The sequence below is a fragment of the Phoca vitulina genome, unplaced genomic scaffold (genome assembly GCF_004348235.1).
Source record: "Phoca vitulina isolate PV1807 unplaced genomic scaffold, GSC_HSeal_1.0 scaffold24, whole genome shotgun sequence".
Taxonomy (NCBI): Eukaryota; Metazoa; Chordata; class Mammalia; order Carnivora; family Phocidae; genus Phoca; species Phoca vitulina.
The window spans coordinates 19,674,841-19,699,053 of NW_022589727.1; the positions used below are offsets into that span (position 1 = coordinate 19,674,841).

Genomic DNA, 24,213 nt, shown 5'->3' on the forward strand with positions numbered 1-24,213 from the left:
TTCCCTTTGGACCTCCAAGTGTTAGGTCTAAAATAAACCATAGGGGGTGCCTGGGTGGCTCAGTCGTTAAGCATCTGCCTTCAGCTCAGGTCATGATCCCAGGGTCCTGGGATCGAGCCCCACGTCAGGCTCCCTGCTCAGCGGGGAGTCTGCTTCTCCCTCTCCCACTCCCCCTCTTGTGTTCCCTCTCTCGCTGTCTCTCTCTCTCTGTCAAATAAATAAATAAATAAAATCTTAAAAAAAATTTTTTTTAAATAAAATAAACCATAGGTTTCCTACATCTTTTCCAGTACAAAATTCCTTTCTCTATCAGGTAATAAGCAGATAAATTTGAAAATAATAAATAGTTGGAGTGCCTGGGTGGCTCAGTCGGTAGAGCCTCTGACACTTGATCTCAGTCAGGGTCACGAGTTCAAGCCCCACACTGGGTGTGGAGCCTGCTAAAAAATAATAATAATAATAATAATAATAAAATAATAATAATAATAAATAGTTGACTTCAGGATAGTTTTTTATTGCAAGTCATAAGTAACGAAAGGGATTACACAGATCTATTGTGAATCAACATCAGGCAAGAATTAACTTGGGTTTTGTTGAAAAGATTTTTTTAGTTACTTTATAACTCGTATCTCCACTAGGCTTGTCAGCCATTCTTACAGACTACACTTTCAGTGTGCTGTTTGAAAGACAAGATTAAAAATCTTTAATCATTGATTTAAGGAATTTGAGTAATACTGTTTGGCTTTTTACCAGGCATCTTAAATATTTAAGAGAGAATGTGTCAATATTTGGACTAAATGAAAGAAAGATGCAGGAATACATGCGCCCTGTTGGTTACTGAGATGTTTCCCATTGCGGAAAAGAAGTAGATTTTGTTGCCAGCCTTAAGCTGCCCTAGTGTCAAGCAAGAAGAAACAGAGTGGGAAACAATCTGAATTCATCTATGTTCTATCTTTGTTAAGGCATCTTTGAGTCCGCTAACATATGTTACATACAGTAAATTAGATTAGGTCGTTTAAGTTTGGAAGGAACTGGTTGCTTATGGGTTTAGCTTGTATCGTATCATTCTTAAACACAAAGGAGAATGTGAGAAATTGTAAACAATAAAGCTCTATAATAATAGAGCACTCGTTTTGATCTTTGATCTGTAGCATGCCGAACTTCCAGACAACTGAAATTTCCAAGCAAACCTGAAAAGATTATAAATGACTTCTGAAACGTTTTCTGGAAAGCCACATCATTCATTCACAAGTGCATGCATTCATTCATGCCTAATAAACCATGTGCTGGGCTGTGCGAGGTCCCTGCTAGGTGACAGGGGCTGGCCACTCCATCCCACCAACTTTCTCTCAGCACTTCCGTGACTGAGAATTTGTTGGCATGCACCGTGTTCTAGCAAAGCAGTGTAGTGGGTGAATTCTCATGTGTACTGTGCAGATTCTCTCACGTGACAGCAGAAATAAGTAAGATAAAGGCAAACAAGCTGTTGACTGCCCCCCAAGAATATGAAAAGTTAGTCAGTGAGGGCAGGTGGGGAAAGAATGCTAACAGTGGAAAACTCACTTTCTAGCCCCCAAAGACAGCCTTGTGTATTTCTTTTAGTAAAACATGTTCCCCACAATAGAATGAGGGGTTTTGTCTGCCTCGGGCACTTCTAGAAAAATGTGTGAGATGTTCACTTACGAGATGTTCAAATTTCGTTGAATATCGATAAAACATGGCTATTAAAAAAGTAAAATTAGAGCATGGTCTTGGAACTTGATTTATTAACACAAGGCCGCAAGCTCATCCACAGATTCATCAGATGTTACGGCTACAAGTATCTTACAGATAAGGCATTGAAGGCCAAGCTCACTACAGTGACTATAGCATGAGCACTGAACAGGGAGTCGTGATGCTGAGTCTCTGCCACCTAGCTGGAGGGGCCTCTGTAAACCCCTCCAGAAAGGAAGGAGGCAGTGCAGTATTTTGGTCAGGACTATGGGCTCAGAGTGAATTCAGGATTCACGATGACTAATGATTGGCCCGAAGTTTCTAATGATTGAGCCTTAGTTTCTCATCTGTAAAATGAGGATAGTAATAGTACCTACCACACTGGACTGTTGTAAGAATAAATGAGGGAAGGCGTGTAATCCCACTGGCCCTGAGAAACCAAGAAAAGAAAGACAATTCTCTGCACACAGACATGTTGTACTGTATGTACAACCCAAGCCTGCTTGAGGAAGCTTCGTGTCACCTGCACACCGCGAAGAAATCACAACCATCCTCAGAAGCCACTAGGTGCATCTGAGGGATGTCACGGCCAATTTCTGCCGATGGAAGGGACCCTCTACTGGGTATCCTCACAGCCGTTGTTTCTCCCTTGGAGGACAGAAACCAGGAGACTGAGGTCTGGGGAGGATGGGACAGTGTCTCAGTCTCCCCAGCTCTCCCTATTACGGAAACCTGTTTGGGGGGAAAGATGACACCAAAAAGTGACAAAAAGGCAAACTGGAGATTAAGAGCATAATTGCAGGATATTCCTAAACTCCAACACTAAAGCAAAAGGATTATTGAGTAACAAACTTCATGTAGCATTTTGGAGAAGGGCTCATAGGGCTTCATAGAAGGAAGAGTTTTCATTGCACCTGCCAGGAGCAACTTTCAAAGTCTTCATTAGACATTTCTCTGCAACCTTCTCATCTGCCACTCCCCTCCACCACCCCGAGCGTTTCTGGATCTGCTTCTACCCAAGGAAATTCCTGGTCCTGCGTGGCTCCTCTCTATGTTAGATTTTTCCTTTTCCAAACCCCCAACTTGAAATTCTTTATGCCTCCACTGTCCAGAGCTGATCAGCCCCCACTACTTCACAGTCTAAACCTGGCACATTTCCAAAGGCAGCACCAGCAAGATGGCATCCATCTAATGACATCCAGCATTATTGGAAGGCAGGTGTGGTTACAGATGTTAGAGTGTATTTCCCCCAATACAGCCTAACGCATTGCTTGGATCCCATAGTGAATATACATATTGGTCAACCCAGCATCCATCTGACCCCTTTTCAACTGAACCCGTATTCCCCTTCTAGTATCTACCCTCCCCTTCATGCAGTCCAATGCTTTCATGGAAGCTGACCTTTACCCCAGCTCCAGTGGTGAACCCTGAAGAATCTAAGCCAATTAGACTATTCCCATCACCTTTGCCAAATTTCTTGATTCAGGGATGGCTGTGTAACTCATTAGGGCCAATGAGAAGTGACAGGGGACTTTCTGAGTTTCTGAGAATGGAATTTCCTTGCTCTTCTGAGCAAGCTATGGGATGCCAGCGCTCTCCCACTGGACAGAGCCATCCTACAGCCCAAGATGAAGCAGCCTTGGGGTTGGCAAAGGGAAATGACTCACAGAACCTGGGTCTTAGCTAATGTTTTTGAGGCTCTGGACCTCTAGCTTAACACCAGTCCACCTCTGATGTCTGGTCACCTGACTAGCTACTCATTTAAGCCAGCTCCAGCCGAGGTTTTTGTGTCCTGCAGTCAAAAGCATTCTAACTGAGATAGGCCCCATTGTTTCTTATGTACTGATCTTAAAATCCAACTAGACCACAAATTCTTGAAGGACAGAGACTTAGATTTCTTTTGTATTTCCCGCAGTCCTTGGGACAACATGGCAGGAGTTTGAGGTTTCAACAATGGGCTGGTTTGTTATGTAAGATCCTTGAAGTAAGGGTCCTTGGTTTTTGGACATTAACTCTGAGGTATAAGAATTCAGATTCCTATCAATAAACAATTATTAATGAAAATAATGGCTTTGGATAGTTTGGAATTTTAACCACGTGGGAGTCATAATTATAAATTACAACTCAGCCTGAGGGAATTTGAACATTCTTCTCCATCTCGTCCTCCATATTCCTAAGAATCGACTTCTGTACAGGCCGCATCTAGTCAGACCCCCAAATCTGTAGAGTCTTGGTGGTTTTTAATAAATGTGCTGATGAATTTGGAAGCATAGATCTTACTGAACGTATTAACGAACTTTGAAGAAATAAGCCTTTCAAGAGAAATTCAACTGAAAATTCTCCAAGGTCAAAGAAAGAAAAGAAAAATTAGCTTAATCAAACAACCAGCCAGTGAGTGGAAGCTCTTCTCACTCAGGATGTAGACTGTATCGTTTCAGGAATCATGCAAAAAGCAGAACATTCAGAAGCCACCCAGAACTTGTGCCCAAATCACGGCACACAGCAGTGCTGGACAGTATGTATTCTGAGGACCAACTCTGACTGGCATCTATCTTGTTAGCAAATACATTTTTACTTGCAGGGAAACCCTACTCAGAAACCACACACATTCCTCTTAAGGCCTTCAGTGAGACTCTACTGTACTAAAGACCTGGCATTTGTGCTGATTTTAGAAAAAGAAAGACATTTATTAGGATCTCTTACAACACATTAAAGTGCTTCTGTGCTAACCCAGGACAGTGTCTTGGTCATTTATATAAGATTTCCTGCATATTTCAGTGATCAACCTGCAAACTTTCCAAAGCTCCAAGTCTACTCTGGAGCCTCATGCTGTCCCCTCCCCCACATCTAGAACTTCCATGCTGTCACTCTGAGAGCTCCTGAAGTCCACTGTCCCTAGGAAGCAGTCCCTGACTCCCTTTCCAGGCCCCCTATCTGAAAATGAACTTCACAGAATTCCCCCATCACGCAACACCCCCACAGGCTGCATTTACCATAATGGAAATACTTTATTTCTCATAGGTATTTATTAATGTCTTCAATATGTTTATTTATATCTCCGTTGTATGAGCTTCTAAATGTCAAGGATCTTATCAGATTCACTCAAATTGAACAACAAGGAAAAACCATAAGGCAAATGGAGTGCTCATCATTCCTCCCCCTTGGCTCTGGGCAGGCTGCTTTTCAGACATCAGAATACCTCTGACCACAAGTCATCTGCTGCACCTCGTTCCTTTCCCCTTTCAAAATGGAACTGTCCCTTCCTCCAGCCCCTCAAAACTCTGCTTCCTGGTAAATTTTCAAATCAGCTGCATTATAATAAGCATGCCTTACTATGTTATCCCATCCAGTTGTCATAAAAGGACAAATGATGGGAATTTGACGTAACCTGACAAGGAGAGGCAGTTTGCCTCTAGGAGCCTGAGTTGTTCCATGAGGCAAGTATCCACCTTAAAGTGTTAAAGCCCACCTTGGTAAAGAGCCAGCCATGACACCCCACAAAAAGCAAAGCTTTAATAAGTGCTGTTGGAACAAGAATCATTTCCTATACATACTTCTTCTACTCTTTTTTTTTTTTTAGATTTTATTTATTTATCTGACAGAGAGAGAGAGAAAGAGCACAAGCAGGGGGAGCAGCAGGCAGAGGGAGAGGGAGAAGCAGGCTCCCAGTTGAGCAAGGAGCCCAATGTGGGGCTCGATCCCAGAACCCTGGGATCATGACCTGAGCTGAAGGCAGACGCTTAACTGACTGAGCCACCCAGGCGCCCTTCTTTTTATTCTTTATAAAGCACTTTCACACATATTATTTTGCTAATGATGATGTGATACACACAAGTATGAAAATAGAGCCTTAGAGTCTAAGTGCCTCTCTAAACATGCCACTAGCATGTTATCAGACAGGACAATGAAGGTATTTGTAGTTTCTTTAAAGGCAATTTTTACAAATTTGGGGAAACTACTGTTTTGTTTGTAGGTTCGCTCTTCTACTTCCCTGAGACAGGCAGAAAGGGACTTGAAGCCATTCTCGTCTTATTCTCTATTCTCTATCTCTCAACTATGACCATCCCCACACCTTGGAATGTTCGTGGGAGGCAAAGAGAAGCTATTTCTTCCTGCTAAGAAACCTGATCGCAAGACAAGCAACATGTCAGGAAGCAGTGTTCTTCAGAGGAAATGCTTATGACTCTTTGATCCTCAAGGACTACAGAAGGGAGATAGCTTTCCTCATCCTCTTCCTCAGGACCCCCCTGCCATCAGGACCTTACCCCATCCAGGGTGGGATGAGAGAAGTGATCTCGGGGAGAGGTGGAGGCTGGGGACCCAGGAACTTGGGGATTGATTTCCCCAGGCATCAACAGCCTCTTCGACCCAGCCCAAGAGATGAGCTTCCAGCCAGGACCTCTACACCTTCACACAAACATAAACATGGCATGCAGGGGTGTGCCTGCCCAGCCTCCAGGTGGTACTGCAATTCCTGCCTTCTCCCCAAACACGTACGTTCACAACTCCCTGGATTCCAATTGGGAGTAGGAGGTAGAGAGTGGAAAGGCAGGTCAATCAGATACTTAAAGATGAAACATCCCAGGTGTGAGGCCAGAGGCCAGGTGGCTCTGCATGAAAGGAAGGTGGCAGTTTTTGTTTATCTAGAAAATGCAGAAGGGGAGGCCTGGCATTCTCAGATACCTGTTTCTCTATTCTTTTCATCCAAACTAAAATTTCAACGCCTCAAATCACTGGAGAAAGACGGGCTTTCACAAAATCTTGTGGATTTAAAAAATTCTAGCCACTGCTTACCCAAATCTTACTCTTTGCAAAATACCCCAGGAGATATATTTATTTATTTGACAAGCAGGGGGAGAGGCAGAGAGAGAGGGAGAAAGAAGCAGGCTTCCCGCCAAGCAGGGAGCCAGATGCGGGGTTCGATCCCAGGAACCTGGGATCAGGAACTGAGCCAAAGGCAGATGCTTAATCGTCTGAGCCACCCAGGAGTCCCCTTCCCTAGGAGATATAAAGGTTCCTCAGGTTAGGGTTATAGAAGAGGCACCAAAGGGAATTCAAGGGCACTGCACAGTTCGTTATTTAGTGTTTCCAAAACTTTGCTCCACAGAATACTTAGGGTTCCACAGTTAGACTACACAAGAAAACGCTACATGGGATTCCCCCTCCTGAAAATTCCCAGTGTCTGTGAGCATATTCAATGCTTTCTGGATGGATGGATGGCTAAATTTAAATCTTTATATCAAAAAAGACAAGCGATAACAAGTGTTGGTGAGGACAGGGAGTAAAGGGAACCCTTGTGCCCCAATAGTAGGAATATAAACTGGCACAGCCACCATGGAAAATAGTATGAAGTTTTCTCTAAAAATTAAAAATAGAATTATCATACCACCCAGCAATTCCACTTCTGGATATCTATCTGAAGGAAATAAAATTGCTATCTTGAAGAGATATCTGCACTCCCGTGTTCACTGTGACATTATTTACAATAGCTAAGACATGGAAACAACCTAAGTGTCCACTGACTGAATGGATAAAGGAAATAATAAAGAAATATTATCCAGCCATTAAAAAAAAAAAAACAAGGAAATCCTGCCATTTGTGACAACACAGATGAACTTTGAGGGCATCATGCTAAGTGAAATAAGTCAGACAGAGAAAGACAAGTAATGTATGCTCTCATTTTTATGCGGAGTCTAAAAAAATTAACTCACAAAAACCGGTGGTTGCCAGGGACATGGGGTGAGGAATAGGGCAGAAAACGGGCAAAAGTGGTCAAAGGGAACACACTTCCAGTTGGAAGATGAACAGGTCCTGGGGATATACCACACCAGACTGTGACTACAGTTAACAGCACTGTATTGTGTATTTGAAAGCTGCTAAGGGAGAGTAGATTTTCGAAGTTCTCAACACACAAAAATTGTAACTATGTGAGGGAACGGAAGTGTTAACTAACCTTATTGTGGTGATCATTTTGCAATATCCACACAGATCACTGCAGTTGTACATCTTAAACTTACACAATGTTACATGTCAATTACATCTCAATAAAGCTGAAAAATAAAATAATAATCTCTAGGTGGTTGCCCCTAGGTGTGCTCTCCTGGAACCTTTAGGTTGCCAATATTCTCTTTGTGAGCTCTAAGTAACAACTAGGGTAGCCACCTTGGAGACGATGATGCTCTTTGTTTCCAGTCTGCCAAACTAAGACCTCTCTCTCTCTCCCCCATGTATTTGAAAGCTCATGTCTTTTTGACGCCGGTAAGCTAAACAGGCGCAGAAGAGCTAAATAACAAATTCAGCATTAGGGATAACAGGCACTTACCTGAAAAGTTACACGTTAGAAACTCCTCACAATAAACCTGTTCTGGGGGAGGATGAGATCATTTTAAGTAGAATTCCAGTAAATTCTACAACCAACAAATTCAAGAAACAATCTCAGGGAGCTAGGGGTATGGACTTGCCATTTTTACATAAGTCTGTTTATTCTCATATCCTTATGACCTTCAGAAATTGATCTTCTAAACTTCTGGCCTTGTCCATTTCGAAGAATGCAGTAAGATGACTGAGTTCAGTTCCACGTTTAATCCAGATGTCTAGATTAAGACCTGAGTCATGAACCTCTGAATTGTGGCACACTGCACTTCTAAATGTTCTCTTAGCCACTAATTTGCTGACATTTCAAACAAATGACATCCGCAAAGTGGATCTGAACCCAGGTCTTTACTTCCCAGGATCAAAGAACTGATTGAGCAAATGAAGCCCGTGAAGTGGATAAAAACAAAGTGGAGAGATGACACGACATAAATATTTGAGTGTCAGCCTCTCAGTTGCTCACAGAACAGTTGGACAACGATTGCCTGGCTCTCCTCCGTATGGCCTAGTCACCCTGCTCGCTTCCCGCACTGGGCTGTACCCAGAGCAGGACTCTGAATGCTGCAAACACAGCCCCCACACCCATCCACAACCATGCCTTCCCTGGTCCACTCCCCACTTAAAATAACATATTCTGCACAACAGTGTGAAGAGACTTAAGCCACAGATCTGTGCACTTAAAAAGGATTAAGATAGTAAATTTTATGTTATGCATATTTTACCACAATTTTTAAAAATGAAAAAAGAGATGTACTCATTCCCAATTGAAGAACACACCTAATATCTGTAACACGGTTGAAGAAAAGTTAGCCTTAATACTAACACTAATCATAATAATAATAGCTAACATTTACTGAGCCCTCACTAGGGCTCTCATTTAAAGATAATCAATCAGAGGACCTTCCAGCTTGGAACCATGGCCAGTTTGTCCGTAACCTCACGGAGAAGGCCCCGGCGCTGCTGAACGCTGCTGTGACTTACTCAAAGCCTCAACTGGCCACATTGTGGCACTATGCCAAGGTTGAGCTGGTTCCTCCAACCCCTGCTGAGATCCCTACAGCTATTCAGAGCTTGAAAAAAATAGTCAAGAGTGCTCAAACTGGTAGCTTCAAACAGCTCACAGTTAAGGAAGCTCTGCTGAATGGTTTGGTGGCCACCGAGCTGTGGATGTGGTTTTATGTCGGCGAGATCATAGGCAAGCGTGGCATCATTGGCTATAATGTTTGAAGACCAATCTTTAACATCTATTTATATGTGGCTTATTATTTGAGTGTTCTTGAACCATGTGTGATCAGACTGGTATTTGAATAAAAGAAGATAATGTATCAAAAAATAATAATAATAATCAATCAGAGAGGGAGAGAACCATGAGAGACTCGTGACCCCGGGAAACAAACTGAGGGTTGCTGGAGGGGATGTGGGTGGGGGGATGGGGTAACTGGGTGATGGGCATTTAGGGAGGGCACAGGTTGTGATGAGCACTGGGTGTTATACACAACTAATGAATCATTGAACTCTACATCAAAAACTAATGATGTACTATGTGTTGGTTATTGAATTTAAATAAAATTTTAAAAAAAGAAAAAGAATAATAAAAAAATAAATAAATCCACATACGTATACATACGTTGTAGAGACTAGTACCATCTCCATTTCATAAATGAAGCACAGAGAGATAAAGTCACTTTCCCAAAGTCACACAGTAGTAATAGTGGATGTACCAAGAGACTCTAAAGATGTATGTAGGCCATTCATGTAACTTGATTAAAAGGTAATTTGAACACTTATGGATTATCTATTAGCAGTCGGAAAAAATGTTCGCTCCTGGTAGGGCACCAAAATGTGTATCAAGGAGAACCCAAATCTGGAGATTCCAATTAGCATTCTCAGGGCAGCACGACCTGCGGTATTTCTGGGGCAGTTCTAGCATTCCAAAAAAGACTTCGTAGTGCCAACTCTCCAAGTGACACGTCGGAACTACTCAGTTTAAACGCGTCATGTGGGCTTCACATGGTGTCTAACGGATGCTTTCAGCTGACTGGGTTCCCCTTTCCTCCCCTCTTCCAATTCTGTTTCCTGAAAGTCCCTGAGGCTGCCATTTGTGGGCTGCAGGTATTGACTATTTCACTAATACAAAGTCTATTGAGTTCTCTGGAATTTTAACAACACAAGAATGCCCACGAGGCAGGCAGTAAGAAGAGATGATGAGGGCAAATAACTGAAATAAAGACAGAAAAAGGATGAGGTTGCACCAGAAATTACCATTATTTTCCATATCCAAGAGACAGCATGACCCTAGACAAATACATAATGCTGAATTTAAATTCTGATCCAACAACTTATTGCCTTGAATCCCTCACCCTCGTTTGCCTCCCTGTCCATGTCTATAAAAAGAAGTAGACCTACATCTACTTCACAGGTTGTTATGAGACTTGAGAGAAATGTAGTATTAACGTGCTTGCCGAGCTATCCAACAATATGTAAACAGAGTTCTAGGTATCCTTCCTATGCAATTTGTATTTAAAAAATTCATAAATTCATAACCATCAACACATTTCAAATCCAAAGACAGATTCTGCATTAAAAAGCACCCATTTGTAGAAACATTCTACTCATCTGTGTTGTTTGAAAACCTGATGTGAAAGGCCGTGACCACATAGGATTTTGATTTCTATCCTGTTTGTAATTCCTATTTAACTAATGAAAGACCTTAGCTGAAATCATCAAGGGAGGTTACGTATATATCCCTAATATCTTAGAATAAAGTCAAAAAGGATAACCGTTTACCCTCTGTTGATGTCACGGAGAATGGACAGTCCCAACAAGGTATTTTTATACTTGAAACATCCTCTGCCCTCCATTCAGAAACTTCAAATATTAAAACATAGGAACTGTTGAGGAGTTCCAGTCCCATTGCTCAATGTCACTGAAGGAGTATCTCAGCCGTGTTTTTGTGTCACTCCCTTGTCTAAGGCCCTGAACCCTGAATTTAACTTGGGTCACAAAACGCACCATGAAGTGTGGTCCAAGTGCACAGCACCCCATCCAAGTGCCTACTTGCATGGCAGTATCTCCCAGTAGCAGAAAGCCCAGACTCTCCTCTGAACACGTTGGTGAAAGCTCGGAATCACCCCCTTCTTGTGAAGACCTTTTCCTTAGTGGTCTTCCCAGGAAGCCCCATTCATTTCTAGCACAGGTCCTACCTCCGAGAACATCCACTCACATCTTCCAGTCATAAACACCTTACAGCGACAACACCGTGGCACCAGCAGCGGGCTCTGCTCTCCATGGTGCGTGCAGAGGCATGGCCCTTGCCTGGAGGGCTTGTGACACAAGCAGGACAAGAAACAATATTTAGACAAGACATCAGATCAAGAGGCTGATAAGATTCAAATGTGAGCTGTTCTCCTTCCCTCTCCATCCCTCGGAGGGCAGTTCTTCAAAGAGGAGCCAGGACAGGAGAGAAGGATCGATCATTCAGAGGAGACCCTTCTGGGGATGGAGTGATAGATATTCACAGAGAGTCCAAGGGGTGGGTTGGGGAGGAGGAAAGATGGTTGGGAAAAGGAACAGGAGGAAAAGAAGGCAGAAGCATAAGTAGGAACTGAGGAGGGATCATTTTTTTTTAAAGGTTTATTTATTTATTTGGCGGGAGGAAGGGCCGAGGGGGAGAGAGAGTCTTAAGCAGACTCCTCGCTAAGCATGGAGCCTGACTCGGGGCTCGATCTCACAACCCTGAGATCATAACCTGAGTGGAAACCAACAGTCTAATGCTTAACTGCCTAAGCTACCCAGGAGCCCCCTCCTCTGAGGGATATTTTAAAGGGACTGGGAAAGTATTTCAGAAAGCAGCCCCTGTGAGATGGCTCAAAAGCACTGAGCGTCCCCTGCCAGTGGTGACAGAAGCAGAAGACTGGAACCATTTTTCCAGCAACCTTTTTTCAATTGTCACTGCTATTATTTCCTAGAGGAAACATTTTCAAAGAGGACAAAGTTTCTACACACCAGAATGTTCCTAGCCATTTCAATAATAGAAAAACTAGAGACAATCAAAATGTCCATCAAAGAGATTGGTTAGTACATGGAGGGTGTCCGTGTGGTAAGTATTGTGCAGACACGTTGTGGAAAAGATCATTATTAAGACAGTATATAAACATGGAGAATATACGTGGTTAGTATCAGGAGAAGACACCAAACTGGTATGTTACAATGAACCTGCCACAATGCCCAACAAACGTATACGTGGACAAAGACTAGGAAAAATGCAAATATAAAAAAAAGTACTGCAGTCACATTAAGATAGTAGCATTATAGGTTTTTACAATTTTTTCAAACTTTGTTAGCATTGTTTTTACATGCACCTTTCCAGTTTAAAACTCTTCGGTGCTATGGTGGTTTCATTAATGGAAACATCCTTCCAGTGTTAATCCAAGTATCTCCGAGGGAGCAGAATGGGATGAGAGTTGTTCTTTTTAAACATCCACCTATAACCTACACTGCTTCAGCAGGCGGAGGGGTGCTAATGAGTCATTTCTCACATTTGCTGGTGAAAGAGCCACCTGGAGAGGTGGGGTGGGGGCACCTGAAGTATGTAACACAGGTCACTGGGGGGCCTAAGGGAGTTACTGGCTTGGAATGGAAGCTGTGAAAGCCAAAGATACTAAACAGCCACTTGGACCATTTGCCCGCAATTCTGATAATCCGTTGTCAGCAACAGCCCGGCATCCCTGAGGGCATCATGGTTCCTCACGAGCCATGGTTTCCCTGCTGCTCAGATGTGACCTGGGCTGGGCATCCCTCAGCAGAGCCGAGCCATTTCACTCAGCTTTGTTTTCCTGTGTAGTTTGTTTCTTAAAATGTAGCACTATGGATAAAAATAAGAAAGGCTTGGTTAAGTGCTTGGCCACAACAGCACAGACAAATGGGGGGGGGCAGGGGGGAAGTCCTCTTAAAGAATCATTTTGCCTATTGTTTTCTACCCGGGTCCTAAATCTCCTGAGAAAGTGCTAACTTTGGGGAAAATCCCACAAATGCAAATACACAAGGTTAATTTTCTCCCTCAATGGTTACCAAGAAAAGTATCACCTGTTTTGCTGACCTCGTTAGTACTTAAGCAGCGTGAGTGAGACCCCGAAACCTTGGGATGGGAAAGAGTCCCGGAACGATGGTCCGCGTTACCCACGTCGCCCTGCGGCACTGAGCTGAGGCAAGTCACTTCGCTCACTGAATTTTTCTGCAGTCGGGAAGACAAGCGTACGGCCTCTCTAACACCATCATTCACCCATCCGTTTACCAGATGCCATCATAAGAATCAAATGAGGTACAGGAATGAAAAGTTTTAAAAAGCTTTATACACAGACTAGTAATATTATTAAATAAACCAACCAAACAAACAAAAAACCACACAAGCAAAACACATAAAAGGCTGTGTTTCGGGCGTGTTAATTGCCCCTCGAAGCTGCCAGTGAGGGCACAGCTTGGGGAGGGGGCTGGAACGTCTGTACACTGAGATCCAGGGCTCCCTGGTATCAGCACAGCCCTTGGAAGAGCCACCGCAGATCACAACCATCTATGGAAGAACAAAGGGGGAAACACAGCCCAAAACAACAGAGAGAAGCAAAAGTCAGCGCCTGGCACTTCTGGGCAGGCAAAAGCCCAAGGTGGGAGCCTCCAGGCTCTCATGACTGATCAGCACAACCCAAAAAGGAACAGCACGTCCCCTGCCCCCTCCCACCAACTCCAAACCAGGGGCTGCTCACTGTCAGCGGTGTGGGCCCCTGAGTCACCCACACGTCAACGCCCTGGGTTTCCCTTGGCTCCTCTCCCACCGGTGTTGCCAGATGATGAGATCATGGCACTTGACAAAACCCTCTCTTTCAAAAGCACCTTTTATCCAAATGGATAAAAAAAGAATCTAACTGGCTTTATCTTTCTGGCTGTCCCATCTCTGGCAAGGCCTACAAGCTCACATATTCAATTGTGTTGTTTTGTTTTGTTTTGTTTTGTTTTAATATATATTTTTAGAGCTGTTTTGGGTTCACGGCAAAATTGAGAAAGTACAGAGAGTTCCAGTATACTCCCTCTCCCCCAACCGCCCCCACGATGGACAGCCATGCTGGAATGACACATTTGTTACAGTCCACGAACTTCCTCATCACCTAGAGTCCCCGCGAACTTCCTCATCACCTAGAGTCCACAGTTTACAACAGGATTCACTCTTGGTGTTGTGCATTCTATGATATATTCAGTTTTCAAGGAAGGAAATAGGCAGGAGGAGATCAGAAATTCACAAACCAGTCAGTAAGCAAGGACTCCGGGCTCCAAAAACAGAACTTCCCTCTCACATCCTTAGTAGAAGGCTTTCCTTCAACCATCAAGCAAGGGACCACTTGATGTGTATTAATATGTAGGACAAGTTTTTTAAAAAATCAAGTTGTCTAAGCCAGTGACTCTCAAACTTTCCCATGAATATATAACCCTAAGAGTTTTGTTAAATCCAGATTTTGCTTGAATGGGGTGGCGGGGGCCCAAGATGCTCCAACAAGCTCCTAGGTGATATCCATGCTCCTGGACATTGGACCCCACCTTGAGAAGAGAAACTGAATTTGAGGTGTGTTAAAAGGGTTGGGAGCTTTCAAGTTAAGTGTATTTGGGTTTGGATCACAGCTCTGCCGCTTCTGCCGCTTCCTGGCTGGCCAGCCAATGATTGGATCTATAAAAATGAGATGATCAAACTCACCCTGCAGGATTTTATGAGGTTCAGTTAGAGCTGGCACCCAATGAACTGAGCAGTAATTACCATTATTTGTTTTCATTGCTTGTATCAGTGTTATATCTGCTTTTTTTTTTTTAAGATTTTATTTGCTTATTTATTTAGAGAGAAAGTGCTCGCAAGCAGGGGGAGGGACAGAGGGAGAGAGAACTCAAGCGGACTGGCACTGAGCGCAGAGCCCAACCTGGGACTCGATCTCAGGACTCTGAGATCATGACCTGAGCTGAAATCAAGAGTTGGACGCCTAACCGACTGAGCCACCCAGGCGCCCGTTATATCTGTTTTGATCAGTTCTGCTTTACTCATCTTTGTATAAAAAGCATATTAACCCCTTTTAGACAAAAGCTATACAATCTCACTAAGAACACCTCATAAAACCAGATTAGCATATGAGTTAAAAGAATCATGTAACCCAGAATTTTAAAATAGATCCCCCTAGTTTTTTTTTCCCACTGTGGTTTTTGTGAAAAATCAAAAGAGTTTTCTCTCTACCCTTTTCCCTCAAGGCCCTGGTCTGTACATCAGCCTTTCGCCCCTGACCTCACACGTATTCATGTGAATTACATAGTGTTAGATTTGGACAAAATTTTGAGAGGTACCAGCCCAACTCTCTGATTTTAGTAAGAAAATTAAGGCCCAGGAAGATCAGGTTATTTTCCCAAAGTGACAGTTACATTTTCTTAGAACCAGAAGAAATTGGGTTTGAATAGGTTAAATTAATTAGAGGAGAAGGCCATTAGACTGAGGTGATTCCAACACCTTAACAGCCTCCGCAAGCAAACCAATCCCAAAGCCTGGAATGCCTCAAGTTTAACAAATCCAAACCTGGGCAACCAATCACAAATGGCCAAGCAGGGTTTCCACACAAGGCAACCACTTAAGCTTTAACCAATCAAATAATTTCCTTGCTTTGCTTCTGCATCTTCCCTATAAAATTCTTGCCCTAAGACTTTAGGAGCACTCCTGGCCACTTCCGATTTGTTGTGGCCCAGTTCCAATCGATTTTTGTTCAAATAAAGTCTTAAAATTTCTAACATGCCTCAGTTTATCTTTTAATCCTTTCTTTAAGACAGCTGTGCACCTAGTAAAAGGCAACTCTCGCATACAGGGGACAGATGGGGGAGAGTGATAGACAACAGCACACTCTGAAACCCTATATAGGTATAACAGCAAGGCTCTATTAGTGATTCCCAAGATGTGGGAATTCACCGGTCAGAAAAAGGAAAAAGAAATTATAATTGGGGGTGTTATCAACTTTTGACTTTGTCAAGAAAGAACTTTTTCCTGTAGTCATTATCATTCACTATCACCACTATCCCATAAAAGGACAAAAACATTTCAATGCCAAAAAGAATAGAATGGACAGAATCCCAGAATAAAGGGCATTCTTATAATTTTAGGTTTATGAAAAATTCAATTATAGCTCCTATTTTTCTCATTTTATTGCAAATGAGCAACCAGAAGTGATCAGTGATTTCTTAATCTACTTTGAGTCACAAGTGCCTCTGAGAATATGATGAAAATAATGGACGTTTTCCCAGGAAAATGTACATACCTACATACATATATTTTTTTCAAATAAGTCCAAGTATTTGCAGGCCCTAGGTCAAGATCACCTGCTCTTAGCTGGTAATTTAGTCTCCACCTGACTCACTAGTGACCTCAGCCTCCGGTCAGGGGTCCTCTACAAACTGCAGGAGATGGGTCTGTGGTCCTCTACAAACTGCAGGAGACTCAGGACAAGGTCCCACCCTCAGGCTCTTAGGCTCTCAGGACTAAACTTCTGCACAGTGGCCTGAATTTTCATGAGGGTAGTAAGAAGGAGTTTCTTCCTTTGCCTGGACTCTGCCCATCAATGGTAACACCAAATTCAAAAATATCCTCTCCCCCCCACCCCACCCACCCCCAAAAAAGCCCCAAGACCAAAAGTTCCTCTGGATCCAAGACCAAGAAGCTCCACCTGGTAGTGTAAGGTCATGGGATTCTGGGAAGGAGACTAAACAAAAAAAAAAAAAAAAAAAAGGAAAAGTCTCTCTGAAACAAGACCAAGGAATACAGATTTAGGTCTGTCTGGGTCTCACATCCAGATCATTCTCAAAGGCCCGTGGAGGATACAGCTGAAGTTAGGACAGCTAAAGCGTGTCCAGGTTCAGTCCATCAGTCTGTGCTATAGGAATGGGGTGGAGAGCACCTAAATATCCTAGGAACAGTATCCGGTGTCACCCAGAAAATGATGTGGGTGACAAAATCATTGCAGCCTGCTTGTGAGCGATGAGCAATGGGAGAAGCTTCTTGACCTTCAGAGGCAGGCAGACTACTCAGAATGGCTTCTCAGCCATGTCTGTCTTAATATGATCAGACCTACCTGCACCATCCATCCACCCAGCTTGCAGTTCCTGAGGTTGCCCATACAGAACATTATGATATCATTCAATAGTATCCCTCTGAAATGGCCCACACAGAACATACGATACCATTCTACAGTATCCCTTGGGAAAAGGCCAAAGAAAAGTGATCTTGGCTGCAAGCTAAATGACTGTGTATTAAAGAGAGGAAAATCCAGGGGCACCTGGGTGGCTCACTCCTTAAGTGTCTGCCTTCAGCTTGGGTCATGATCCCAGGGTCTTGGGATTGAGCCCCGCATCGGGCTCCCTGCTCAGCGGGAAGCCTGCTTCTCCCTCTCCCACTTCCCCTGCTTGTGTTCCCTCTTTTGCTGTGTGTCTCTCTGTCAAATAAATAAATAAAATCTTTAAAAAAAAAAAAAAATACAGAGAGGAAAATCTACTTGCAACCTCTCCTTCCATCCCCCTACCCTGAAAGAAAGGCATCTGCTTCTTCCTTAAGTCTAGAATTCCTAGCTCTAACATCTGCAGACTTTAGGGAGAGTCAGGTAGCTAAGTGATGTTACTCATAGAAATGGTCTCCCTAGATGGATTATCAACCTGTTTTTGTTTTTTGTTTTGTTTTGGAGACATAGGTTGGGGAAACTCTCTAATAGTGGCTAGGGTTGGGGAGAGGCTAATGAAAAGATTTGGCGGAAGTCGGGAATCCTTCAAATCATTAAAACCAGTTCTTATCTGGGCTGCCTGGCTGGATCAGCCCTGTGATCTCAGGGTTGTGAGCTCAAGCCCCACTTTGGGAGTAGAGCTTACTTGAAAAAAATAAAATAAAATAAAATAAAGCCCATTCTTATCTGGAGAATGCCCAAAGAGGTGATAATCTGACATATTTAAATGTAAATGTATGGTGGATTCAGTTCCTGGAGCCCCACAGGGATGAAAAAATACTGGTAATGCTTTATTTCTTAAGCTGGGTGGTGGGTCCTTGGATATCTCATGATTATTCTTTGAACTGACTATATGCAGATACATATGCTCTTTGGGTTATATATTTCATTAAAACAAAAACATTTAATTAAAGTCTTCTCTATTCCCACTGCCTACTCTACCTGAAGTTAACAGAATGAGCCAATTAGTGGATCAGATTTGAGAGTTTATCTTTTCTCTGTAAAGTCTCTCCCTCTGTACTTCTTTCCTCTGTGTGGCTTCCTGTTTCCGGACTCTGCTGGAATGTGAGCAGCAAATCTTGAAGAAGAGAATTTGTGAACAGGACTCAGGCCAGTCTCCATCTTTGTGCGTTCAGGGGTGAGGCTGAGCCACAGGCCCCCTGCCCTCCACTGCCTGGAAGGGGAGACACATCAGGTCGGTGGGACAGAAGACTCCCTCCTGAGGGCACACCTGCCCCGGGCAAGAGACTGGAAGCTAGCTGATGGACTGAAGGGCCACCAACTCAGCCTCTCGGAGCCCAGCCCAGCACCCGAAGGGACGCCAAAGGGTGCAGACTCCACAGAAACAGTTCATTCAAGGCATCTTTAGTGCTATTTCTCTCTCTTTTCTTATTCTTTCTCTCACCATAAATAAATGGCAGCCATCAGTTTGGATAGAGCCGCTTGGGCTCGAGGCCTAGGGAAGCGTCCACTGCAGGGAAAAGCGAGCTTGCCTTTCTACTTTGGAAAAGAAGAGCAAGGAGCCCCAGATCCTTGGCCCCAGGTTATAATCAGCCCTGCCGGAAACAGCTTTGTGTGCTCCACGTGAAAGTGGAGTTGAAGCAAGTGGTCGGCCGTGTTGACCTGACTGGTTTGCAGTAACCAACCCAAAGCAGCCATGATTCTAATGGTACACGGGACACCAACTCCCAACTGCAGCCATTTGGGGAGTGTCAATGAAAAATCCCATTCAGGAAAAAAAAATCCCATTCAGAATGTAGTAAAGTGAACAATTTATCTTCTTTGAAGAGGAGAACAGTTGAAAGAAACTTGTCAATGGTAATTAACAGCAACTTAGAGCTTGAATGAAACCAGGTGCAACTAGAGGGTGAGTGTGTCTTGCTCAGGTACAAATGCTGTAAGGAAAATGCTCAGACCCTTGGGCTCACCCCTGCTGGAGGGCAGCACAAGCAGCCTCGGGTTCCAGAAGCAACCTTCCCCATCTTCCCCAGCTGGAAGGGAGCTTTTCTCCAGCAACCCATAGAGGCCCGTTTTTGTTAGTTATTATTTGCCATTATTCCTATTGCTGATGGTATTCTAAGTCTTTTGCTATGAAGTAGCATTGAACAAATTTATTTTTCAATATACAAGCCCGTTGTGGCTTTGGAGACATCATGACAGGGATTAAAACTATGATAGGGGCGCCTGGGTGGCTCGGTCGGTTAAGCGGTTAAGCGTCTGCCTTCGGCTCAGGTCATGATCCCAGGGTCCTGGGATCGAGCCCCGCATCGGGCTCCCTGCTCCGCGGGAAGCCTGCTTCTCCCTCTCCCACTTCCCCTGCTTGTGTTCCCTCTCTCGCTGTGTCTCTCTCTGGGAAAATAAATAAATAAATAAATAAATAAATAAATAAATAAATAAATAAATAAATAAATAAATAAAACCATGATAGGATTAAATAACTCTTAGGAGGTCAACTCCAATCCTGGGATGCCCATCTCCATTGTGACTTCTCCCAAAATTGTTCTCAAATGAAGTTTCTAGTCTTAATTACTTTCATTCGTAAGGTACTCGAGGAAAAAAACACAGTACAAAACTATTTCCTGTAATGATTAATCACTTCTTCCTAGAATGGAAGAACAGCCGATTCCTAGAGTACAGCTTGTCTGTTTTTAAAAAAGCAAAGCACTCCACAGCCTAACCCTCCCCTTTCTCATTTGATAGACTCAGATGGTAACCACACCCTGATGTGGGGTCTTGGGGTTGTGTACTTCCACACCCCTGAAAGTTAGCCTCTTGTCTCACACTTACTAGTGGCACCGTTGGGTTCCAGAACTTCAGAAACAATTGAGGGGAAGAGCAAGGGGCTCATCTTTATTTCAAGTTTACTCGGTGTCAAGTATTATGCTTGGCAGTTCACATATAGCATTTTATTTAATTTCCAACAACCCCAGAAGATATCCCATTACTCTCACTTTGCAGATGAGTATAAACGGAGGCCCAGGGAAGTTAAATATTATGACCAAGTTCGCACAGCTGGTAAGTGGAAACGCAGGGTTTAAGTCAAGATCTGTCTTCTTCCAAAGCCTTGGTTCTTTCCAGTATACTCTATAGTCCCCTAAATTTCAAGAAAGCTAATCAGAGGGTGAGTCTACCTATCGTTACCCTCGAGCTTGTGCGGGTACATGTCTTTTTAATGAGACATACTTTTTAAAAATATTTTTTAATCTAAAAACACCTCTCAAGCACTGACTAGATGAATGATATCATCACATCAGTGATAAAAAGACACCCCTTTTCTGGTTCATAAACATGTGATGCCATATCCAAAAAAAGTGAAGCAATCACAAGCTGTGAATTCCTAACAAGTCTCTGCAAATCTTGTACCAACACTAGAGGAGAAGAGAAATGCAGTGTTAAAAAGTGAGAAGAAAACGTAAGGTGCATCAAGTCTAAATGTCCAAGCGGAAGCCCGGAAGAGCCCAGTGACTTGCCCAGAGTCACACAGCCTGACCACGGCAAGCCAGGCTCAGGACTTGAGGGGCAGGAGTCGACAGCTCCTATACTTCAGGAAAACACCCTTGTAGAGAACGTCCCCTGCCCAGTGAGAAGCCTGTGGGAGTCCCCAGTATTAGTCTACAGGTTGCTCTGAAGGTATTTTTTAGATGTAATTAACATATAAACAGTAAACTGAGTAAACCAGATTACCCTCCATAAGAAGGGTGGGCCTAATCCAGTCAATGGAAGGCCTTCAGAGTTTCCCAAAGAAAAAACTCCTCCTTGGGACGCCTGGGTGGCTCAGTCGTTAAGCGTCTGCCTTCGGCTCAAGTCATGATCCCAGGGTCCTGGGATCGAGTCCCACATCAGGCTCCGTGCTCAGTGGGGAGCCTGTTTCTCCCTCTCCCTCTGCTGCTCCCCCTGCTTGTGCTTTCTCTCTCTCTCTCTGACAAATAAATAAAAATCTTAAAAAAAAAAAAAGAAAAAGAAAAAACTCCTCCTCGGGAATGCAACATAGAAATGCTGCCAGTTTCCAGACTACTGCCCTGCAAAACTGAGACTCAAGATTCCAACATCGACTCTTTTTTCATCTTCAACTCATTTCTCCTACCTCCCACTCCCTGCCTCTGGCAACCACCAATCTCTTGTCTGTATCTATGAGCTTAGGTCTTTTGGGGAGGGCTTTGTTTTTGTTTTATATAAGAAAGATCAGATGGTACTCGTCTTTCTCTGCCCAACCTATTTCACTTAGAATAATGCCCTCAAGGTCCATCCATGTTGTCACAAATGGCAAAATTTCCTTCTTTTTTACGGCTGAGTAATCATAGATACATATAACCACATTTTCTTTATCCATCCATCCATTGATGGATACTTAGGTTACTTCCACATCTTGGCTATTATAAATAATGCTGCAGTGAACATGGGAGTGCATGTATCTTTTAAAGTTAATGTTTTTGTTTTCTCCACATAAATACCCAGAAGTGGAATTGCTGGATCATATAGTAGTTCTATTTTTAATTTTTTGAGGAAGCTCCATCTTATTTTTCATCCTGGCTGCACCAGGGTGCATTCCCACCAACAGTGCACAAGGGTTCCCTTTCCTCCACAGCCTCACCGACACTTGTTATTTCTTATCTTTTGATGCTAGCCATTCTGACAGGTGTGAGGTGGTATCTCACGCAGCTTTGGTTTGCATTTCCCTCATGACCAGTGCTGCTGAGCACCTTTACATGTGCATGTTGGTCATCTGTATGTCTTCTTTGGAAAAATGTTTATTCAGATCTGCCTGATTTTTAATTGGATTTGTTGTTCTATTGCTGCTGAGTTGTATGGGTTCTTCATATATTTTGGATATTAGCCCCTTATCAGATATATAATTAGCAAATATTTTCTCCCATTCAGTAGGTTGCTTTTTCATTTTGTTTGAAGGCTTCTTTTGCCGTGCAGAGGCTTCCTGGTTTTTTTGTTGTTGTTGTTGTTTTTTGACAGAGAGAGACACAGCGAGAGAGGGAACACAAGCAGGGGGAGAGGGAGAGGGAGAAGCAGGCCTCCCGCCGAGCAGGGAGCCCGATGCGGGGCTCGATCCCAGGACCCTGGGATCATGACCTGAGCCGAAGGCAGACGCTTAACGCCTGAGCCACCCAGGCGCCCCGAGGCTTCTTAGTTTTTGATGTATCTTCATTTTTGTGTCTCTGATTTTGGTGTTAGATTCAAAAAATCATCACCAACACCTATGTCAAGGAGCTTACCACCTATGTTTTTGGGTTTTTTTTTTTTAGTTTTACAGTTTCAGTTCTTATATTCAAGTCTTTATTTTGAGTTAATTTTTGTGTATGGTGTCAGATAGTGGTCCAGTTTTCCCAACATCATTTACTGAAGAGACTGACCTTTTCCCATTATATGTTCTTGGCCCCTTTGTTGTAAATTAATTGACCGTGTATGTGCGGGTTTATTACTAGGCTCTCTATCCTGTTCCATCGATCTATGTGCTTTTCTGCCAATACCATACTGTTTTAATTACTATAGTTTTGTAATATAGTTTAAAATCAGGGCTCATGATGCCTCCAGCTTTCTTCCTTCCCAAGATTGCTTTGGCTATTTGGGTCTTTCATGGTTCTACACAAATTTTAGGATTATTTGTTTTATTTCTGTGAAAAATGCCCTTGGAATTTTGATGGCGACTGCACCAAATCTGCTGATTGCTTTGAGTAAATAGACATTTTAACAACATTGATTCTTCCACTCCATGAGTAAGAGATGTTCATTTGTGTCTTCTTCAATTTCATTTATATCTTGTAGTTTTCAATACACAGGTCTTTCACCTCCCTGATTCAATTTATTCCTAGGTATTTTATTCTTTTTGATGCAATTATAAATGGGATGGCTTCCCTAATTTCTCTTCCTGATAGTTTCTTATTAGTGTATAAGAAACAACAGATTTTTGTGTATTGATTTTGTATCCTGCAACTTTACTGAATTCGTTTATTAGTTTTTCAATGGAGTCATTAGGGTTTTCTATATGTATCATGTCATCTGAAAATAATGAGTTTTACTTTTTCCTTTCCGACCTGGATGACTTTTATTTCTTTTTCTTATATAATTGCTCTGGATAGGACTTCCAATACTACGGTGAATAAAAATGGTGAAGAGTGGGCATCCTTGTCTTATTCCTGACCTTAGAAGGAGAAGCTTTCAGCTTTTCACTGCTCAGTGTGATGTTAGCTGAGGGCTTGTCATACACGGCCTTTATTTTGTTGTGGTACATTCCTTCTATACCTGCTTAGTTGAGAGTTTTTATCATAAATGGGTGTTGAGCCAACATCAACTCTTAAACTGAGCTACCAGCTTGCTGGCCTGCCTTATGGATCTCAGACTTGCTATCCCCCACAATCACTGCATGAGCCAATTCCTTAAAGGGAGGGAGAGAGAGAGAGAGAGAGTAGAGAAGGTAATATACACACATAGAGATATATATACATGCACATGCAAATACACATATAAAATACATACATATGTACATGTACATAATACGTATATGGTTCTGTTTCTCTGGAGAACCTTGACTAATAGATGGTGAATGAATGAATGAGGTTCTTCTAGGCTGCACATGGGAAATAAAAAGCAACTAAATCAGTGTCTATCTCATAAATGCACTATAGTAGAACCATGCCCAGAGTTACATACGCAGCTCCTCCCTCCACAAAGCTCAAGCTGAGTGAGGCTTCAAGGCTGATGACAGGGCCATGAAGTGGTAATATCGCTCTCCTTTTTGTTGAACACTGAACACTGCAACCTGGAGAGTTCAAGCAACGTGGTCAAGCCACAGAGCTGGTGTGTGGAGCCAGGATTCAAACTCATGACTGCATGACTCCAA

The 24,213-nt window shown here is 43.0% G+C and overlaps 1 protein-coding gene across 1 annotated transcript; it reads left to right on the plus strand.

Annotated features, from left to right (window-relative positions):
- Window positions 1–1,745: 1,745 nt before the first annotated feature.
- On the plus strand, window positions 1,746–9,312 carry LOC116642745 (ATP synthase subunit g, mitochondrial-like). Its single transcript, XM_032421232.1, has 2 exons — window positions 1,746–1,859; window positions 8,929–9,312. Exons 1-2 carry the CDS (start codon window positions 1,746–1,748, stop codon window positions 9,310–9,312), a joined length of 498 nt encoding a protein of 165 aa, XP_032277123.1.
- The last annotated feature ends 14,901 nt before the right edge of the window (window positions 9,313–24,213 follow it).

Bases quoted from the DNA above. Each gene is read 5' to 3' on its own strand.
- LOC116642745 (XM_032421232.1), top strand. From the start codon at position 1,746: ATGGTCTTGGAACTTGATTTATTAACACAAGGCCGCAAGCTCATCCAC. The intron at 1,860-8,928 runs GTGACTATAGCA...TAATAATAATAG, and splicing joins TGAAGGCCAAGCTCACTACA to CTAACATTTACTGAGCCCTC.